Raw genomic sequence first — 21,088 nt, forward strand, 5'->3', positions numbered from 1 at the left:
GAGGGATTTGTTAACTTCCATGCAAACGTTAAAACTTCTGCGTGGATGCCTACAGGTGAAGTAGGACGCAAACCTTGTTTCTAAAATTATTCAGGCACTTTTCCATTCACATCTGGAAAATCGTGAATGCAGCAGTGTCCCCTAAGGGAGCACAGGCCACTATGTTATAGGTCCTAGGATGTGGGGGGTAGCTCCAGGCATGTTTATTCTAGTTCTTGCTTAAGAACTGCACCATAAACATCTCCAGAGTGTCCACATCTGCTGCCTAATACCGGCTCCCGCTGCAGCACATGTACGGACAAAGCGTGCTGCAACCTTTCCCTTCGTCCTGCTGATCTCTTGGGAAATGAGGGGAAGCTCAGCCACCACCACTGGTACCTCTGGACTGTCCCATCAGGCCACAATGGTCTGTTGCTACCGAGGCTTCAGAGTTTCAAGTCTGAGTGGTAAAAATGTCTTCGGACCACAGTGGGGCCGAGCTGAATCATTTGGCTGCACTAATGATCCAGTGTGAGTTCACGTCCTAGGACAGGTCTCACGGTGAGATGGCAATGCTCCTCACGCTCCCTGGACTGCACTTGTGGAGCAGGACTTCCCAGGTCCGTACAGCTCCTGCCTGTCTTATTTAGGCTGGTCCATGGGCACAGAGGAACCACTTGGCCTGCATGGGTTGAGAAGCATCTATTTCTTGTCCTCTTCTGACAGAGTTAGCAGACTGATGCTCGTGAGATGCACCAGTGCGCTGCCTGGGGTAGTCCAGAGTTGCCTGCCCTTGGGGCTATGGTGGTGACAAGTTTGGACGTGCGGGAGGAAGGTGTAGTTCAGTTTCTCTGGGCGAACTGTCAGGCTTTCGTTTGCCAGTCATGAATGCAGGCTGCTGGAGAAGATCTTGACCCTTGAGTCCCTCACCCAATTCCATTAGAATGTCTGTTTTTCCAAAACCTCTTTTATTTGTGCAACTAAATCATGTTACTAATGTGAACTGTATGTTGATACAGCTTAGAGGAAATTTCTAGCTTTTTTTTAAGTGATAAATCTTGCTTTGGCTACTAATTTTGGTCATCTCTGTAAGAAAACAGCTTCAATTAGCAAATATATCTGAGGTCAACTTTAAAAGATGTAAGATGAAGGAGAATTTGACTTCCCGAGTGCTTCAATATTTTCTTCTCTTGGCACCTTTCATTTGCCCCTTTTTTTTAATTTTCTATCTGGCTTTTGTGTAATACTTTATGAATGTATGAAGTGAGAGGAAAACAAACTTTACACTTTGCAGTTGCTTTAAAGACGGGACGTGATCTCCTCGCAGTTTCCACCTGACATGCTGGTGTGATTGAAATCGCTTTTGTTAGTATGGGTGGCGTGAGTCCTGATAACTCCAGCAGCAAGCAGTGGATGGGTGGCAATTATATCTCTTTGTGATATCAGGGCTTTTTATCAGGAAATTGTTAAGAAAATGGTAAAGTTCCCAAATAGCTGTTTATTTGTTTGAGGCTGGTAAAGTTCTGGACATTGGTCCTGTTACACGTTTCTTGTTTGGTATTTTAAAATAATGATTTTTATTTCATATATCCTTTTTCTTTTCCCCAGGTAAGAAACCAAAAGCAACCTGCCTTTATTGAGTTCTCAAGAACATAATCGACCCCTTGGTACATTATCAAGATGCATTAGGAAACTGGATACAGTGCCAAAAGAACTCCATGCGTTTCCATGACTCTCTTGGACCCTGACTCGGATACTTTTGGATATATATTTCTATTCTAAGGAGAAGAGTGTGTACTCCAATTCCTTTCTGCCAGCTTGCTGGCAGAGATATTTCACTAAGATCATGGACCATCCTAATAGGGAAAAGGATGAAAGGCAGCGGACGACGAAAGGAATGCCGGGAAGGAGCGGGCATGGTTCTCGACCAAGCTCATCGGCGTCTTCTGGCGTTCTTATGGTGGGACCAAACTTCAGAGTGGGCAAGAAGATTGGGTGTGGGAACTTTGGAGAACTCAGACTAGGTAAGAAGTAACCGTTTTAGTGGCCTCCATTACCCAGATTAGCATTTCACCACTGGAATATAAATACCTAAAAACTTACCCTGGCTTGAGAAATGCATGTGCTTGTCTTGTTTCCCAAGTGTCGAGCTGCCTTACCTGAAGCTTCTGACTCAGAAGATGTAACTGTTAGCATTATTTTTATTTGCATAAAGTCAAAGTGAATACACTGGAGAGGCCAAAGATGCAAATTTTGAACAATCCCAACAATGAAGACTGTTCTCAGCGCTGAACGTCTCGCCTAAGGTGAAAAAAATCTTCTTTACTGCCTGGATTGCTAAATCTTGCTCTCAATTTCTTGTTCATAAGCTAGGGTGCCCTATTAAAGTAATGGGCGAGACTCTTTCCCAGCGCTTGGCCACATCTTCTCTATTCCACGTCCCTCGCTAACCTCGGTGCCCTAGTTTCAGCCCCATCACCCACTCCCTGATCTGTCCCATGTGTTTGGCTCACTGGCTGGCGAAGAGCGGGGTGTGCCGACTAGCCATCTGGCTGCTGCCTCTCCGCCGCTGAACCGGCCCGGCAGCCCATGATTTTTCGTGGTCCGTTGGTCTTCTAACCACATGTCTTGCAGCCGGTCGTCTAAACAGATGGCTACGCTAATGCATTGTTTGTTTAGGATGACTTAAGAGCCCAACGCACTGCAGCGCAGTGCGTTGGGCTCTTAAGTCATCCTGAACAAACGATGGTTGTTTTTTAAATGAGGTGGGGGAAGCAGCCGGTGTTTTTAATTACATGCCCCTGAACTCCCAATACGTGGGTTTGGGGTAGTTGCTGTAGCTCAGAAGCAGCATCTTGTGATGGTCTTGATCCTGACTGACTTAGAACAGTTGCCTTTCTCCTCTTCTGCTGAATGAAGTGGATTGCTGTGGTAGTGAACTTTTGAGGGTGCTCAAGCCAGGTTGGCTGACATAAATAGCATTTGCCCAAAATTTGGTATGTATTTAGCATTGAAATTAAAATAATTTTTGCATCAGACACAAGGGGTGATAAATCAATCAGGAAATTGCTTCAGGTAACCAAAGGGTTATAACACGTAACTACTGATAGTATCTTTGTAGATTCCTGCTCAGAATCTATGTCATCTTAGATTAATCTATGTAATCTTTCATTCTAAGGGTTGGTTATTACATCTATATGATCTGCCACTCTCCACAGCGTGAAGATTAACCAGCTTGCTTATGACCTGTCTCAGTAAACGGGTAGTCTGGTTTCAGCATTACATCAGAGAAGTTTTATCGATTTGCAGGAGCAGAGATAATGCTCCAAAGGTGGAGAGAAACCAAGGGCAGGGACAAAACCTCCCACCTTCATGAACATGAGCATAATTGGCTGCTGAAGATAAGTTTGGATCCTTCCAGTAATACAACATTCATGTATTGTATTGCTGTATTGCATTTTCAAAGGCCCCCCGAACAGCAAATGTCATGATAGCAAGAACCCCATGGAGATGTTGAATTGCTTTGTAATCCAAGCTCTGCTTTGAGGTTCAGCAGCTGTAGTGGATCCCTCCAGGTATACAGCTCTTGCATTTATTTGGCTGGTACCCGAATGTTGATCATGTTTCCATGGTGGTTCTTTTTCACACTTCTCAAAATTTTAGCGGTATAGGATTTCTGACTAATGTATTGTTTCAAAGCACGGGCTTTACACAAGAGATTCCACTTCTGAAAAGGTCGGTTTACAGAGAAATTCAGTGTTAACTATGGAAAAAGCAACACCATTGAGTGGCTCTTCTTTTTCGGTACACAAGTAATGTTTTGCTAATATTGCTTAACTAAGTAGCACGCTCTATTTGGGCAATGAGCCATACATAGTGATAACAGCAATTAGGTGTAAGGTCCTTATAGAAGCTGTATTATTGTTGCTTTTTGCCAGTCACTGTAGCTTTAAGAACTCCTGTTTGCTCAAATATCAGATATTTCTATTGCACAGATGTGATGCTAATTATCGCTGGGGGGAAGGAGAAGCAGAGTGTCTGAAATACGAGCAAACAAGTCTCTGATAACAGCTTTGTCCTGCAACGATGAATGGTGTTCCCTCTGCTTTTTGGCTTTTTTTTATGTGGTTTTGGTGAAGTTGAGCACCAGTGGATGCTTTTAGTAACACAGGAAGAACTAAGTCACGCACGCACTGATAAACAAGGGGAAAATATATTTTTCCAATTCCCTGAAGAATTCCTTTTTCAGGTGTTGTGTTTTCATTCTAAGCTGCTCTCGTATTGCGCTCCAGCGCCGGACAGAGGACTGATTGTTCAGGAGGATGGCATGTGTGTACGGAAGCTGTTTTCTGTGACTATCAAGCTCACTGCTTAGGGTTGATCTTTCTTGCTGCACATACAGATAGCCCCGGAGATACTATTTTTTTGAAGCATGTGGGAGCAGCACAGTTGGATTCCAGCCCGCAGACGAGCCGAAATGGGAAGATGAACGCAAAACTCAACAACTGCCCCAGAGTAATAAGATGAAGCGGGGTTGACTGGATGTTCTTTCTTTGGACAGGCTGCAGATTCAGTGGTCTGTAAATGCTTTGGTTTCCAAAGCAGCTCAACCTACTAGCAGTTGTGTGGTGCCAGCAAAGAGCGGAGGGTCTTGCTTGCTGTCCCTGGGCCGGACTCTGCGCGCTTATGGGGTTTCATTGCCTTTCATGCAATGCCAAGCCCTGTCGTGCAGCTCCTGGTTGTCTGCTAAGTTAATTCTTGTGCTGACTTAGGAGCTGGAGCACGTTTGAAGTTTTATAGCGCGACTTCTGCCGTTACGAGGTCTTGCATCTCCACCCCAAGCTGATAGAACCACCATTACATAAAACAGCCTGAGAACAGGCTTACTGGGCTGTAAAATTGTGTGATGTCAGTAGGTGCTCACTGCTCAGGAAAAATGGGATTTAACCTGTTAAAATGAAGCTGTGGCTTATGACAGCAGTAGAAACTTTACCATAGAAAAGATATTGCCAGCTGAGCCTATGAACCGCCTCCTTATGTCAACTCATGAACTTATCCAGTGGGTATTGCTTGTATTTACCTGAAATCCTGAACTATGAGCCATGTTAGAGATAAATAAGCCTCTTCAAATGTCTTGTTTTTCCCAGTGTTTGGCACCCTTATTTAGTAAAGCAAATAAATAGGTACTAATGTAAAATTATTCCAATTTCGGTAGGTTTTCCAAAATAAGTTCTAGATAGACCAGGGGCTTATTTTAATGCAGAGCTGTAGACTGGAGCCCAAATCTTTTTGCTCTAATTGAAACATTATCTGGCACTTTCAAAACAGTGCTTTCAATTATCATTTAAAAATGACAGTAAATGCATCTTTTCTCCCTGTTTGGAGGGGGAAAAAAAATGTTAGGAGGGCTAGATCCTGTATGATGCCTGTATCCTCCGTTGGTAGGCTACTGCATCAAAGGGATTTTTGGAGAAGTCCGTGTTTTCATGTGCTACCCAAAGAAACCGCATAGTGTCCAGAAATCAGGTGTCAGCATGATTCATGCAGAGGTATCACGAAGATTCAGCGCATCTTGGCAGCGAGCAGCAAGACCCAAACTAGAAGAAAAGCTGCTTATTTGTAGGTTGCCAAGTCAGAGCAGGTCGATCAGATCTGGGAAGGTGCCCCCCAAAAGTGAGAACCACCCATCTGACTCCCAGGTTGCAGTTTGAAGCCAGGACCTCTGCTTTAAAACAAGTAAAATACTAAAAATAAACAAAGATGATAATAGCATCTGATATTGGGGCTGGTTTTTTCTCTGCTTCCCAAATAATAAAATCATCATGTGAAAATCAGACTAGAATAATGCTAGGTGCGGAGGGCATGGGTAAGAGTAGATCCTGTGTAGGATCCACACTAGGAGCCGTTATTTGGAGACACGTGCTCTAGAAGGGATAGCAAATCTGGCACTGCAAAATCCATGTGAACTCATGTTTCAGCTCCCCATGGGATCTGGTCTCTCTGCAGATGCCGTGCTGTCTGGGATGAGCTCTGCTTGGTCTTTAGGACGACTGGTTGGATGTTTGCTCCATTACCTAGCCCTGATCTGTCATCAAAATGTATAGTCCCTATAGCAACAAGCTAGAAGGAAGGGTCAAAGCATTTTTTTATGTTGGCCACAAGACGTTTGCACTTTTGTGGCTCTTAACTTTGACCTGTGGGAATGGTGCACACGAGAGATTGATCAGTTTGGGCTCCTTTACTGCTCTACGATCTGTCTGTGTATTTGATACATCTTACTGCCATGGCTTGAGAAAGCCGCTCTGTTAGGTTTCCCACGTGAATGCCGGTGACTTAATGCATCGCTTCTCATTTAGAATATGTAGTTCATAATTGTCAGTGGAACTACCCAAAACTGAGGCATGAACTTAATCGCTGCTCCATCAAAAGCTTTGCCTGAACTTGAAAGGCTTTTGTTAGCACAGTTATATCATCTCAGCTGTATTACAGATTTTTTGTCTTACTAAGATAAGATGCAGCTTCTATTCACAGCTTATTTTACCGTGCGGATTTGCTTTCTGCTGTGAGCAGTGCTGCCTTTACTCTTCCATTTTAATATCAGTGCTGCCTTGTAGAAGGAGGAAGCAGAAACCATTACACCTTAGACTATGACAGCAAAACCGAGGTGTGGATTTCAGTCTGGAGCAAGCCAACGGAGAGATTTTGGGGATTCGCTTTGCCGTTGTAGCTGGCAAAGCAAGCATCTCGTGCTGCAGTTTTAGGAAAGGTTTGGAGTTCAGAAGCTGGACCCAGTTGCACCCCCTTATGTTCAGAGTCTCCCCATAGTGCTCTGAAGGGGATGAGCTGGAGAACGAATCAGTGCATTTAACTTTGGCTGCTGACCTGACATCTCAGACTAGTGTTTTGCTAATCCCAGCTTTTTAAGTGAGGAATTCCGTTACCAAAACTGCCTTCTATGTAGTCCTCAGCCTTATGAACCAGACCATAATAGGCTGGATTACAGCTCTACATACAGGGAGGGTGCTAGCAATGTCCTTATCTGCCTTGAAACGAGCTTGGAAGAGCACTGCTCCCCCAATATCATTGTCCTACATCAGCGGCAGAGCACAAGGGTTGCTGGAAGGTCTGTGGGTCGTCACTCGCTGGATGGAGTTATACCCCTGCACGTTGAGGGCCAAAACCACCCTGAAACGGCACATCTCCAAGGTTGCGATGGAGGTCCTTGGGCGTAGGTGCATGGGATCTGTAGGGGACAGCATTAAATGCTCTCTGGGGTTGGTTTTGCTGTTTAAAGCATCTAACTTTCTCACGTGTTTGGGCTGGAGCTTCCCTCAGTCTGGTTCAATGTCTTCGAACTGAGCGTCTTGACAGGAGTTCAGTCCCTATCAAGGGGAGGAGAGGAGGAAGTCGCAGTGGGCGAGCTACAGCTGGGGCTGCTGATATGACGCGTTTGCTGGTAGCTAATACAGAGCAGATAATTTAAGTGTATTTAGGCTGCCTTCTCTTACTGTCCTTGCATGCTCTCGCCCAACCAGCCGTCGGATAGCATCAGGCTGGAGCCCTTATCTGTCTCAAAGGGTGCAGCAGTTTATCCTGTCCCCTGCTTTTCCACTGATTTGGCCTTCCAGCTCTTTCAGCGCTTTGAAGCTACTTTCCAATGTCTGAGTGTTCCTGATGCGACTGCAAAACCTACTTTCTACCCTTCATTTCTAGCCTGGACGTAATAGCTTTTATTAAAAGATCTAAAGAGATTCCAACAATCCTGTGTTGCAAGGGTTAACACTGGAGCTCAGCTTACGCATCTGATGGCATAAAACACTTCCTCTAAGGATATTTAACCTCACATTTAAATGCCTGCCCTGTGTTAAACAGCATTGCCAGTTACTGTAATGGGTTGAAGCTTTCCACAAATTTTTTTGGCTTCCTGATGAATGTTAAAGCAATCTGCTCCATGTGGGACCTGGATTGGGAGTGGTCAATCCGAAATTCGGAGGCCAGAGCTACACTGATTGATAGAGCGGGGATGGTATCAGAAGAAGTTGAATGCAGAAAATATGAAGCCATTATAAAGTAAAATAGATAAATGGGAATTCCCCTGATAAGTACTTCAGGATTTAAAATTTTGCCTTTTCTCATGTTCATATTGTCTTCAATTTTATGGAGTCTTCCAATGCTGTTGCTGCATGCAAAGGGTATCTGTACGCAGGGGAGGAGTTGGCATGTTTTTAATGGTGTCGTGTAGATACGCCAGAGCTGCCCAAACTCCTACTTGCTCTGACGTACGTCACTCTGTGTCCTGGACTTTCTCAATAGCTGGTCTGTTCTAAGCATTGATATCTGTTACAGGAATTGGAAAACAAATGTGTAATAGAGCCGGGCAAAGCTGATGCTACGAATAAGCACTGATAATTTCCAGTGTAGATTGCTACTGAATTTTGGAGCTACAGTCACTCAGTGAAAGCATGACTTGTGCTGTGGCCGTGCTAGCAATGATGAGCAAAGAAGGTCAGCGCTTCCTTGTATAAAACCATGGGGAGCTTTGTGTGGTGGATGCTGCCCTCCTCAAAGGATACTAGAGGAGGTCAGAAAGGTAGCAGAGATGTCAGAATGATGGGACAGATCAGGTACAAGGACTGCCTGAGCATCCTTTCCCGGTGATATCTCTTCCAGGAGAGTTTGCTGTCAATCATGAGCAACGTGGAGATGGTAAAGGGGGAGTGATTGCCCAAATTACCTAGGAGAAGAACTGGAGGACATTGAATGATATGATAACTGGCAGCTTCAGAACACACAGAGAGATGCTCCCTGACGCGTGGAGCTGTGTATCTCTGCCGCAGATCGCTGAGGAGGCCAAGGGCTTGGTTCAAACACCAGGCAGGTTCCTGGAGGAAAAAATCACCTCCAGCTGTAGCACAGACGGGTACCAGCTCTGGCTCAGAGTCGTGGAGTCGCAATACACCGGCAGCTGGCCGCGTGCTTGCCTGCTTATACTCGTCCTAGGCTTTTGCCCTTCGTGCTTGCCAGAGCTAGTATCAGACCAAACGCTGCTCTGTCTTTTGGGGTCCTGAGAATGGGTTTTGTTCTTTTAGTGTATTTTTTAACATCGTTGGTACTATATTGCAACTGAGAGTTATTGGCCTTATTAGATTATGAGGAATGCCTTTGTGCCGCTGGCATACAGAAGGCATTTTATACAGGCTGCCTACCTGTTCGTAGAGGAAGAAATAAAAGCTGTGTGTTGGTACAAAGGTTATTTTCTTACGCCTCCTTGCAGTAATCGCTTTGATATGTAGCACGATTAAGCTAGTGAAACTCCTTATAGATCACAGGATAAAATCGTTCAGTGTCCAGCAGATTGAAGACATTTCTGAAAGAAATGATGCTCTGACTCTTCATTTTTTGTTCCCAGACTTTTTTGGCATGATGTAGATAATAAAACCTAATTTGTCTGGAATACCTCCTCAAATGCTTGCGTCAACTTAAGCGCTACCATAAAACACGGTTACCTTATGCTGAATGGAAGGTAGTACTTTGTTTGCCCTGGTGAGCTGCTGCAGCTTACTGTTTTGAGGTTTACACTTTGTAAAAGGCATGAACTTCAGGGAGGAACTGAGAAAAGACAGCTCTTTGCCATCAGTAACACTCTTCTGCGTTGTCTCTCCAGCTGCAAGTGTTGAATGTGGAACTAAAAGATTTTTTCTTTTTCCTTCGCAGGTAAAAATCTCTACACCAATGAATATGTAGCGATCAAACTGGTAAGTAGAAGATTCAAATGTTCTTAAATGACTTGTACTTAATGTTAAAAATTCCGACAAAAAGCAACTTTCTTACTTTGGGCTTAATGCTGCTCTCACCCTCAGCTGGAATAACTTGCTTAAACTAAGATAAATTCTTGAGAACGCTAAAAACGAGGAAAGAACCTACCCCCTCCCCCTGCTGAACATTTTTGGTACCTATATGGTCTGTATCTGTCTTATATCTTATACCGGTGAGAGCCGTTCCTCTTTCCAAGCTGGCTGCCAGTGAATGGCACTGATTGCGTGTTTGCCACCTCTTCCCACTCCCTGGGTTGAGCCTTTCTGATTAGGACTCCATCGATTCTCCAGACCTTACCTTTCTCTAGACGGGTGTTTGGTTAGGAGCGTGGCACTGTGTAGCCTGCTGCTCCATGTTTTTGGAGTTGAGAGGCCTGAATGGGGCTGTTTCAATGGTTGAAACTTCCCTTGGGGGAAAATAGCACAACTGTCTGGTACAATGCTGAGAGACGGCAGATGCAACAGGCAAAACAAGAGCCAACTCAGCGAAGGTCACCCTTTCCTCTAGCCGATTTGGATGGCCAACGATATATAGGCGCAGCATCTTCAGAATTATTTTCTCCTTTTATGTCATACGATGGTAAAACTGAATCAAATTGACTTCCCAAAGCATTGCAGGAGTTGCGTTAAAAACCCTAGACCCAAGAGTAGCGAACTTCAGAACTTGTGCGAGCGATTTTGTTCACAGCCCTCTTCTCATCCAGTATTACAAGCCTCAATACCAGTTATCAGGTTATTTTCTGCCCTGTAGTCGATGTAGCTCTCCGCAGCTGCACGCAATGATAGCTTCCATGTTTCTTATACCTGGACCAGTGAGTGGTCCAGCTAGAAAGTCATCTTCTGAAGACTCCTTCAGGGCATGAAGGCACTGTGGTCAGTGGTGGTTTGAAATAGGAGTCTAGGGGATGGGGAAACTCTTTAACTCTTAGCTCTGCTGGATTTATAAAATCATAGCCCAGTTGTTTGTGTTTATACCTTAAATTTTCTTATCTGTAAACCAAGACATTCATTAGTCTCTTGGGGTTTTGAAATTTGATGTCTTCAGCTGAAAATACCTAATGCTCTTCTCTCATGTGTATGCTCTTTAATCACAGATCCAAACCCTAGAATCTGAAGTTAAAGTTGTAACACTAATTTGGTATTAGCAGCAAACATGCTTGTTTGCCCAGCTGATGTTGTCTGGTAAAATGACAGGAGTCATTCAGATTACAGAAGATCAAGATGGACTTGGTGCATTAATTCTGATCACGTTCAAGTGCCGCAGATCTTAAATCTCTAGCGTTCTCCTTATGATGCATAATAAATGAAAAATAATTAGGGCTTTGCAGGAGGGACTTGTTTTCAAGCCTGTTGGCAAATGTCAGAAGATACTCCCTAAAATAAATAAGCAAACGCCTGCAGTGGAGCTTAGGATGTCCTTGACATGGATCCACATCAGGAAGGAGGACTGGTGCTTGTTCAGCAGCTCGCTTTTTAAGCAGATCTGACAATAGAATATGTGCTGTGTATACAGACAAGGTGTTTTATTGAATCAGTAACGCTTCTAATTTGCTTTTGTTTTCGAAGATAATCCCACAAAGTTATAGCATTGGAAGGCGTAAGGAAGTAATAATTCAGGAAAAACACAGCTGTATTAATCCAAAGGATGTTTGTTTCTCTCAAAACAGTGCCTGCAGTGACACCTCCCAGTAACCTGAAACCTTTCAATAGCCGTACGGCAGAGCTGAATGGCTATACCTTTATTGCTACCTTAATCTTACCTATTTTTTCCGGTAGCGTTCGTTCTTTTTTTTCCCCCCCCAAAAAAAATCTGAGTGTTAAAGCAGATACTCTTCAGCACACTCCAGTTTTATTTGCCCTGTTGTGATTCATGCTTAAAAGTCTCCGGTTCTTCACGTTTGAAGGACTGGAATTGCCATCCAGTGGCCATCCAGGCATTCACATACCTGCTCCATTTTTGAGTATATTAATGAGGAAACAGTAGAAGAGATGGGGTTTTTTTTGGTCTCCTGATTTTAGGCCATATTCCTCAGGAGTAAGAAGTAGTCAGCCTCCTCAGCAGCAAATATGTTTGTCTTATGCATGTACTTAACTGTAATTTTCTTTATCCTTCAAATAATTTGCTGACTAGTGGTAGAGTAGCTGTGTTCAATGTACTTGAAGGCAACATTTTCTTTTATCTGCGTCGTTGGACCACGTCAAAACTCTGCTCCAAGTCCTTCTAGCTGGGTGAGGTAGTCTTCTGCAACTGCAACCCTGCTGTCTCAGCTATTCGTGCCTCCTGCCATGATGCTAAAGCTGGAAAATTAGAGAATTGTGTGATGGATGCCGAAGAGCTGATCAGAAAGTGCTGTGAAATTCAATGCTAATGTCTCATGGTTTCTCTTTGGGGGTGAGGATTGTGCTGCACCTTGGAAAATTGCTGGCGGTGGAAAATACTGCCTGTCTTCTGACTTGTGTGGTGTCACCATATAGCTCCTTGTCCTGCTCTTCAGCTGAAGATTATTTGGTTAAGGGCATCTAGTTCACAGAGAAGTTTGTCTTCTGAAATGCCTTAGCTGTATTTACTGGTTTAATCTTCTGAGGGTTTTTAATGCTGAGTTTCACATAGTAGGAATTTCTTCCCTACATGAAACCAGCCCGTTAACGTACAGATGTCATCTGAGCACAGGTACCAAGCTGTACCGCACACCTCGCCCGTGCCCTCTCATAGTGATCATGATGCCTATTGGTTCAAGATTTTGTAAGTTAGGCAGTAGCAATTCAGTTATTTTCGCTACAGACACAACATCTGCCAGCATTCTTAAGCCCTTGGCCTACAGGACAACCATCTGTTCTGGTACGATCTTCTCGGAAGCTGCCACGACTCTGGCAAGCATCCAGAGCTCAGGCTCCAGCAGCTCCTGATGTAGAGGTGGCTTGGGCTTATTTTCCCTGATTTTTGTCACGAGCAGCCTCACGCCCTGATACATTAATCCCTCTACCTTTATCCAAATAGTTTATTTGGATAAATAAACTATTCACTGAACAGGCTGAGTTCCTGTTGCCCTAAATCCCTTTGCTGTGCCAGGTGTCTATAGACTTTTTCTCAAGCCACCATCAACAATTATCTTAATTTAAATGCAACTTATATAACAAACTTGGTTTTGCATTGCTTTATATTTGCCTTCAGTATGGGTTCAGTTTTGCCTTCAGAATATTTTTCACCATTGTTTTATAAGTAGTTGGTCATATTTGACTTCTGAAGCTTTTAAATATCAGAAAGTTGAGAAGCAACTAGGAGCATTTTTTCCTCTTGCTGGCAAATGGAGGGGATAACTTGAGCTGGTGATGAACAGCTTGGCTGGAAGTCGAATTGCCTGAATTCCTGTACAAAAATCGTTCTTCTGACTTAAAGAGAAGTCTTTAATGCGGAGGTCACGCCCCATGTGGATATTAGTCTTACGGTACAGACCACAGGTGAAACAAGACAAATGGATCAGCTAAAGCCTTTATGTCCTCCCGTGCAGACAGAAGAGTTATTTCCCCATATCAAAGATGTTGGCTCACTCTTGTCTATGTTCAACCTGTTTTGGATGCTCTTGCTCTAACTCATAGGAGCTGTTGTGAAACATGAAAGGACTTTTTTTGTGTTGGTCTTAGGGTCTCCTTTATAGGCAGAATTCTACATGATGAGTTCTTCTCTCTTCTGAAATGCAAGAAAATAAGCAACATCCAAACAAAAATTGAGGCCAGTATTAACTTCCATTTCAAAGATGTCGGGGCAGTAGGTGAATCCACATAACTGCCTATCCCAAGTGCACAGTTTTATTGAAAATGTAATTACTTGAGTCTCTTAATCCTCTCCACATTAACTTTATATTTTTAGAAGCTTTGTAATCTTGCTTGTTAATCCCTTTATGGATCCTAGGCATTAAGTTTTGTGCGTAAAGTGCAGATGAGTAACAGTTGAGAAATGTAATGTTTTGGTTGGATTGCAGGATTATGCATTGTTTAAGTTCTGTGTATAAAAATAGAATGTTCTTGAGTGCTTTGAGATGTTTGACTGACATCTGCTACTGAAGGGGGAGACTTCTGCCTGCCTTTCTACCAAATATCTGGCTGCACTGTAGCGCTGCAAGCAAGATTGTACATTTATACAACTGTGGTCTGACTTAAAACACGGATCTATGACTCAACATTTTTCAAAAATATAGGCTAGTGACCAACAAAAATACTGTGGGCAACCACAGTCCACAAAGTGAAGTTGGGACTTGATCTTTTGCAACTTTGACCTTCCTCCTACCAATGTTCAGGGTCATTCTTCAAGGACCAGGAGCTTTGTTGAACGGTTCTTGAATTTCACTGCCATGATCTTTGTATTTAAATGAGGAAGCTATTTCTCCTCCAGGGTGCATATTGCAAGTCTTACTGCTTTTTGTTCTCTACTTATTTGAATGACATCTAATGGTGAAGTGTGTTGTTAGGCTTTTAGTTCAGGGTGTTTTATCCTGCAACTTGAAGCATTATGTACAGTCACAAAACTTCAAGTATAGGATAGAACTTTTTTCAGTCAAACTGATTTTAACCAATTTTTTTTTGCTGTTTTAGGAACCAATAAAATCACGTGCACCACAGCTTCATTTAGAATACAGGTTTTATAAACAACTTGGAAGTGCGGGTAAGTAAACCAACCTTAAGCTTATAGAAAGTTTGTGATTTCTTTATTAAATCAAACGTCGCCATCATATCTGTTGTGTAACTCTGACTTGAACTTACTGATCTGGGCAAATTCTTTTAGCCTCACACAAGTTTTGGAAGAGATTTGGTGAGAAAAACATCATAATGATACTGGGTAATTATGCGGACCTAGAAACCTGTGTTAGTGAGGATTGACTGATACAGGATATACCTATGTAAGTGTGTTTGTAAAACATAAGAACGTTTGATGGAGGGAAAATTATTTATGTGTAGAATGACGTATTTCAAAAAGGTGACATAAAGTCTTAAAATCGAGGAAACTATGTAAGAAGCTTTTCTAACCAAAACCTGAAATACTGTTTTCGGTGATATTTACTAAATCATAAGAGTGTCCAAAAGCCCATGAGCTCAGTATCCTCTGTGTGACAATAGTCTACAGCAAATATGAGAAGAATATCACAGGGTAAGCCAAAGGTGGTTTTTATTTTTAATTTTTTTTCCTGGCAAGCTCTCTGATTTCCCTAATATAGGGCTTGAGCTTGTGTCTAATAGTGTTTGGATTTTTCTTCCCTGAATTTATGGTTGCTTTTTAAACCTATATAAATTTCTAGCATATGCTGTTTCCCATGCCAAGGATTTCCACAGCCTTGACTGCCCACTGCATGAGGAAGTCTCTCTGAAGCAAAGACCTTCTCTTCATATATTGACCTTGGGTTTTGGCAAGTTTCCTACATTACTGTAATTTTTTTTTTTTTACACTTTTGATTTTAGTTTTTGTGTTTTCCCTGGATGGACCTAACTTCTACTTGCAGAGGATGTGCTCTCATATTACCAAAATACTAAGTTGAACAGAGTGGAAGATGTATCTGCTCTGAGCTCATAATATGCAGTAACTGAGCAGTTGTCCTGCATTTTTCCTTTTTGCTTGTTCCAATTAATTTTTCTAATCAGTTTCCTTAATTTTGTGTAGCACCTCTTCTGGAGTCTGGGTGCTATTGCACTCTACATTTTGTGGCTTCTTTGCTCCTTATAGGATGCAAAATCTGAGATGTGGGAACCAAGTAAGTTGTCACTATTGGAAACACTAAAATATTGTTATTTTTTTTAAACAGGACTTGTCTACTGAAATAAGGTGCTCTTTTCTATGTATTTTGTATTCTGGTGGTAGCATCTGATACTGTGCACAAAGCTCCTGATAGGTTAATGTTGTCACTTAATTCCAGTTACCTGTGCTTTTGAGACTTTGGGCGTTTCTGCTGGAGCCTGTGTAGTAAATAAACCAAATGTAGGTTCATAGAATAAGACAGACACTTAATTCTGCTCTTCGCTCCCTACTTGAGTTCAGTTGATGCTGGCCATCTCTGTGATAACCCAGCGAATGTCTCTCATGACACGTGGATGAATCCCAATCTGCTTTTTCTACACCTGTTGGCTTTCTATCATTCTTTAAAGACATTACTGATGAATTTTAAAACTGATCAAATGTTGAGGGCTTGGCTTTTGTTTAGATTAAGTATTGGGTTTTCTCCTGTTCCTAAAGAATTTAAACTTTTCATCTTACAACACTTTTTCACCTACGCAGGGCGTTTCTGCCCTATCTGATTCTGTGCATGCTAATGGAAGTATTTCTGAGTGTGCCGCCATCAGATATGGAGATCTTGCCTTCAAGATCTCTCTTCCCTTCATTCTAGGGGGGGGATGACTGTCATCTCAAGCCTTTTTGCCAGTATTTGTCAAGAGACTGTTGAGAAGCCTCATGAACAACAGGACTTTTATTTCTCTCTCTCTGTGGTCCCACGGGCATCGCAAAACCAGCTCTGATAATCTGTTGAATGCCATTAGAAGCTCTTGTGCTACAGTTTTGCTAAAACAACTGGAAATAGGCCAGGACCTCGGTGGAGGATGTGAGCCACGTCTCTGGTCTCTCCATGAAACTTGGAAGCCGAACAAAATAAATCTTGGTGGAGTCAGACTGCCAGGACCAGGGAGTCTTCACTTGGTGTCTGCACGCCACGCTGAGAATTAGGGGAAGACCGTCTGTCTGTAAAAAGAGATTGGTGCTAAATACGTGCCGACTTTGGGGAAATAGATAGGTCTGTTCTCAGTCATGTTGTTAATGTCAGGCTCCCCTTAACGGTCCTTGCTTAAAAACTTCAACTGCTCAAACAGACTTGAACTTCCAGTAAGCAGGACTGGTTACTTGAAAATATCGTAGACTCGCCAAATGAAGACGAAAAGTGTCCAAACCCATGGTGCGTATGACTCAGATGAGAACAACAGTAGTGTTGCGTGTGACATACTGTTCAATAAATTAGCCAATTAATCTTGCCAAATAACGTGGCTGACTGCAAGCCTCCCACTGTTAGCCTAAAAAGTAAGACTAGTAAAAGCATTGCTGTAACACCGCAGTCGCAGCGTGGTCCTTTTGTTAGCACAACTGCTGCGTTCAGCTGTATGTACAACCAGATGGTCTCAGTGAGCAGCGTCTCTGAGAAGTCAAAATTGTCATCACCTGCAGCATTTGGAGAAAAATGGTCTTTTTCCTAATGAGAACGATTTTAATGGTGATTTCCTTTTTCCTGAATGTTCAGAATAAACATTTATAAAGTATATTACTCTTGGATACTAATCATAGGAAAACTTAGGTTGGGAGGGACCAGCTTACCATGGATCAAGTAGGAACCTTTAGAATGTCTTTGTGTAGGTCAAAAAGATGGTTCATCTCTGGTATGTGACTGGATGTGTCCACCTGAAGTTGGGACTAGCACACCAGCATAGCCAAGCCTGAAGGGAAGCGTTTTGTGGCAGTCGGCCTTCCAGGAGAGTGGTCTTGGATGCTAAAGAGTGCAGAAAGCTTGGTCATGACTTGCTTGCAACGTACCAGATCGAGAAGCGCAACCTCCAAACCCAGGAGCTTAAAGGTTTTGTGCACCAAAACCCCTGAAGAAGTCCAACCAATGTTGTTAAGGAGGTACAAAGTGCTCAATCGCTCTGGTAGGACAAGTGCTACTTTTGGAGAGAAATTTGCAACTAGCTCTGTAATGCTGCCTTTGGAGTCTGGTCCTGCAGTATATTGCACAGAATACTTTTCAGGGGCTTTTGCCCCAAAATTTTACAACGATTCTACAGTTCAATGCTTGAAGGATGCATGTCGGTATTTGTTACCTGCTTTACTTGTTGCCATCATCAAAAACTAATTAAATTAGTCTTTTTTTTTAAGCTATTCGGTCTAGTTTTGCGTCTTCCTTGGTGTAGTTAAACAGAGTAGCAAGTAACCCAATAATCCATGGCTCTGTCAAAAGTTAATTCCTGGGATGAGCTTCTGTTTGAGATGTTTCTGTGTGAACGGAGGACACAGCACAGTTGTGTGGTAGCTGCCTCCTCCTTTTGCAGCTACTCTGTGGCTTCCTGTACCGCATGCTCCGTCAGCATCGATGTTTAAAGACTTTCTGACAAGGCACTGAAGTTGTATCTGTTACCTCCCATCAGCACCAGCTTCTTCATCTGCCACGTGATTCAGCAGAAGATCGCTACTCAGCTTGGATTAGCTGAGGAGAAGACTGGATTCCTTGTGTCTCATACATCTCAAGACATATTTCACACTAGATTAAGATACACTGGAGCAGCGAAAAGTTTGATAACGGGATCTAGACTGTATGGATGTAGCTCTTTCTGGTACTTCTCAGAATAGCTCAATACCAGTGGATATATCAAATGGATTCCGAAGTAGCTAATCGAGATAGTCCTGGGTCAGAAGAACCAACTAACAGGCGTCTCTGATGTGCTTCTGCCAGAATTGATGCTATCTCTGATGTTTCAGTGCCTCCCTGTAGTAAGAGGAACTAATAGCTCCCCTATAATTTCCTACCTTGCCCCTCTAAATGAAGGGATGTTTGCTTATAGTTTTCATGATTCTTCCTTGAACTTTTCTACCCCCCCAAAAGGGGAGGCAAGGGCCTGCTGCACAGTGACCATCTGCTGGTTTCTTCTGTCTCACTGTGCAATTAAATATTTAATAACCTAAAATAGCATATGACTGCTTTACCTTAATGTAGGCAGTGAAACAAAAAAAAAAAAAAAAAACAAACCGCAGGCACGGAGTCAAAGACCTGATGGTCAATCTGTAGGGTGTCTCAGGAAAGGACGAGAATTCCTTTAGGGTTTAGGTAGTCTGGGATGCGATCCATTTGCTGACCAAGATAATTGGAGTAGTTTTAACAATCTCTGTGCAAACTAGTTGTGTTGCTTTGTCATCAATCCTGTAAGATGCTGGTGTCATACTGAACTGTTCCGGGGTTGCTCTTTGTCATAAAGTCCATCTGAACGTGCACGGACATCCTGACACAGAAAATTCATCCTGGCCTGGGCCATCCCCAGGATCTCATTTCACTGGTGGTGGCATGATCTGTGCATGTCAGTCCTAAATTTTTTCTTGCTGGGTAGTAGCTACCTATGCGTGAACGTGAGCAGCACAGCTTTCCACAAGAAGTCCGAGTGTCATTTGGGTGTTCCCCAAAATTAGCCTCTTGCTCTATAACCCTCTTTGAGAACTGACTGTTCCAGGTGTTCCCTTCTTCCTCAAGACTGGTTCCTCAGCTGCTGGGCTTCCCCTTGCTCTGCGGCTTCATACAGCTACTTAAATCTACTGGTTCTATACCTTGCGGACAAGAGGAGCTCCCCCTCTGACTTGACTGGATGCTTTTACATCTCCTTGGGCTGCCAGAAGCAGTTCAAGACTCCGGAATGTCTCCAGTGTTGGATCAGTCACTTGAGGATGTCATTTGTCCCCTGTACGTGAAGTTTGTGGAGTAAAGGCTCGGCTTCTTATCATTCATAAATCTTGAATAATCAGGCCCTGCAGCTTGCAGGATGATGAGTGGAGAAGCTTCCTCCCCACCGCAGGCTGATTTTTGAGTGTCTGGTTCCCCTTAAGTATTGGGGTGGAGAAGCTGCTGTTGGTAGAGCAAAACTGAGTTACTTTGACCATGGTCAAACAGAGCCAGCTCCTAGCTCCTGAGATGGTTGCGTTTCCTGGGCGGTGTACCAAAAGGCAAAGCTTTTGCTTTGCTCGAACTGCCCCCTGCTCACCCAGCAGCATCCCAGGACCCTCCTACTTGGTTTGGGATGAATAAAACAGTCCACACAGCTTGCAGGAGCCCTGTCAGGCCCACTGGGCCACCTTCAGCAGCTGGGTCCTGCTGGTGGCACGCTAAGGTCTTAGCGATTGCATTGGCTTTGTCTTGTGGGCTGCTCTTGCTTATTGACCTGGTTTGAGGACCTTCAGCAGAAATGGTCTTTTTGTTTTAAGGCTGATTCCAGATTCTCATCTTTCCTTCAAGTTAAACTCTCCTACAGACTTCACAGGGGAAACATCTCTTCCAAAGTTTTTACTGGAAACTCATCTTTTATCAGCAAGCAGTGTCCGTATTTCCCAGCCTCAGTTTCTCACTCTTCAGCAGCCTTTTGGCTTGAGCTGCTCTTTCCCGTGCGTAATGTGGACATACAGGAGTACACAGCAGTGCTTTTATCTCTGCCCATCCCATCATTTGGATTTTTGGCTGCAATCTGCTGCAGCTCCTACACGTCCTTCTGCATACGCTGGTATGGAGATACTGGCCTGTCCTGTTGACTAACTGCTCTGATCAGGATCTGGGCTGACAATGGGGGTTGTTGTGTGCAGTGCTGCTCCAGCCTGGAGTGTGAAAGGTGGATCCTACTGCTCTCAGCTCTAGTAGAAAACGCTTTAAATGGGTTTTAAATTTGTGAAGTCTTTTAAAGTTAAGACACTGCTGTATTTCCTTCTGTAGGAACCTCTGTATCATTACTTAGTGCCATAAGCACATCTCTCGTCTGCTAAGTGTTTAACATCCCTTTGCCAAAGGGACACCAAAGACGCTGTTCATGAACACTTCTAGAAAGCTGTTGTGTGCCAGGGAAGAGAAGCGTGACAAAGCTGTCTGCACGCCGGGGCGCTGGGCTGCCCTGTCCCCTGGACGTGGCAGCAGAGCTCACAGAGCCGCTCCGCGTCACTTAAAGTGCTGCAGGAGGATGGCTGGATGCTGCAGGCACCTGCCAGCGCAGCCATAAAGCTGTTGCCTCTCCTCATCCAGCTGCTGTCACATCCAGTCGAGCTCACGTATCCGTGTCTGCAGAGCCTCCCAACGGAAATGGAAGCCAAATGCTGAGACTTTAAGATGAGCTTTGTCCAAAAGCTTTTTTTTTTTTTTCTCTCCAGCCGTGCTGGTTGGAGGGGGGAAAAAAGACTTCTCTCTTTCTATAAGCCTTGCTTTGCTGAGAAGATGAGACAAACATGTCTGCTGTGTTGTTGTATACTTGCAAAGCTGTAACTACTTTTTTTTTTCCCAAAGTATGTTTGTCCCCTGAACGCTAAGCCTTTTCTCGAGGACAGGGAGCCCACTGCTGCATGACCATTACTGTATCACTCTGATCCCAGTTCTTCTCGCTCAGGACGTGACCATGGCTGAAAAACGTCTCCACGCAATCACGAAACTGCTCTTTAATCTTGTGCTTCCACGCACATAAATAATTCACCGTGGTCCTGGGAAGTATTGGCTTTCCAGCAGTGACCAGTAGATGTACAGGAATGATTATTT

At 43.6% G+C, this 21,088-nt stretch overlaps 1 protein-coding gene across 5 annotated transcripts in view; it reads left to right on the plus strand.

Moving 5' to 3' along the window:
• Positions 1-1,684: 1,684 nt before the first annotated feature.
• CSNK1G1 (casein kinase 1 gamma 1) overlaps positions 1,685-21,088 on the plus strand; it is a 60,705-nt gene continuing 41,301 nt past the window's right edge. For all 5 annotated transcript variants that reach the window (XM_059824167.1, XM_059824166.1, XM_009822351.2 and 2 more), the window contains exons 1-3: positions 1,685-2,003; positions 9,694-9,734; positions 14,385-14,454. In XM_059824167.1, coding sequence (XP_059680150.1) covers positions 1,826-2,003; positions 9,694-9,734; positions 14,385-14,454 — 289 coding nt within the window. In that variant the 5' untranslated portion in view covers positions 1,685-1,825. The remainder of the gene's footprint in view (positions 2,004-9,693; positions 9,735-14,384; positions 14,455-21,088) is intronic.

This window comes from Gavia stellata, chromosome 13 (genome assembly GCF_030936135.1).
Source record: "Gavia stellata isolate bGavSte3 chromosome 13, bGavSte3.hap2, whole genome shotgun sequence".
In the NCBI taxonomy this organism is placed as follows: Eukaryota; Metazoa; Chordata; class Aves; order Gaviiformes; family Gaviidae; genus Gavia; species Gavia stellata.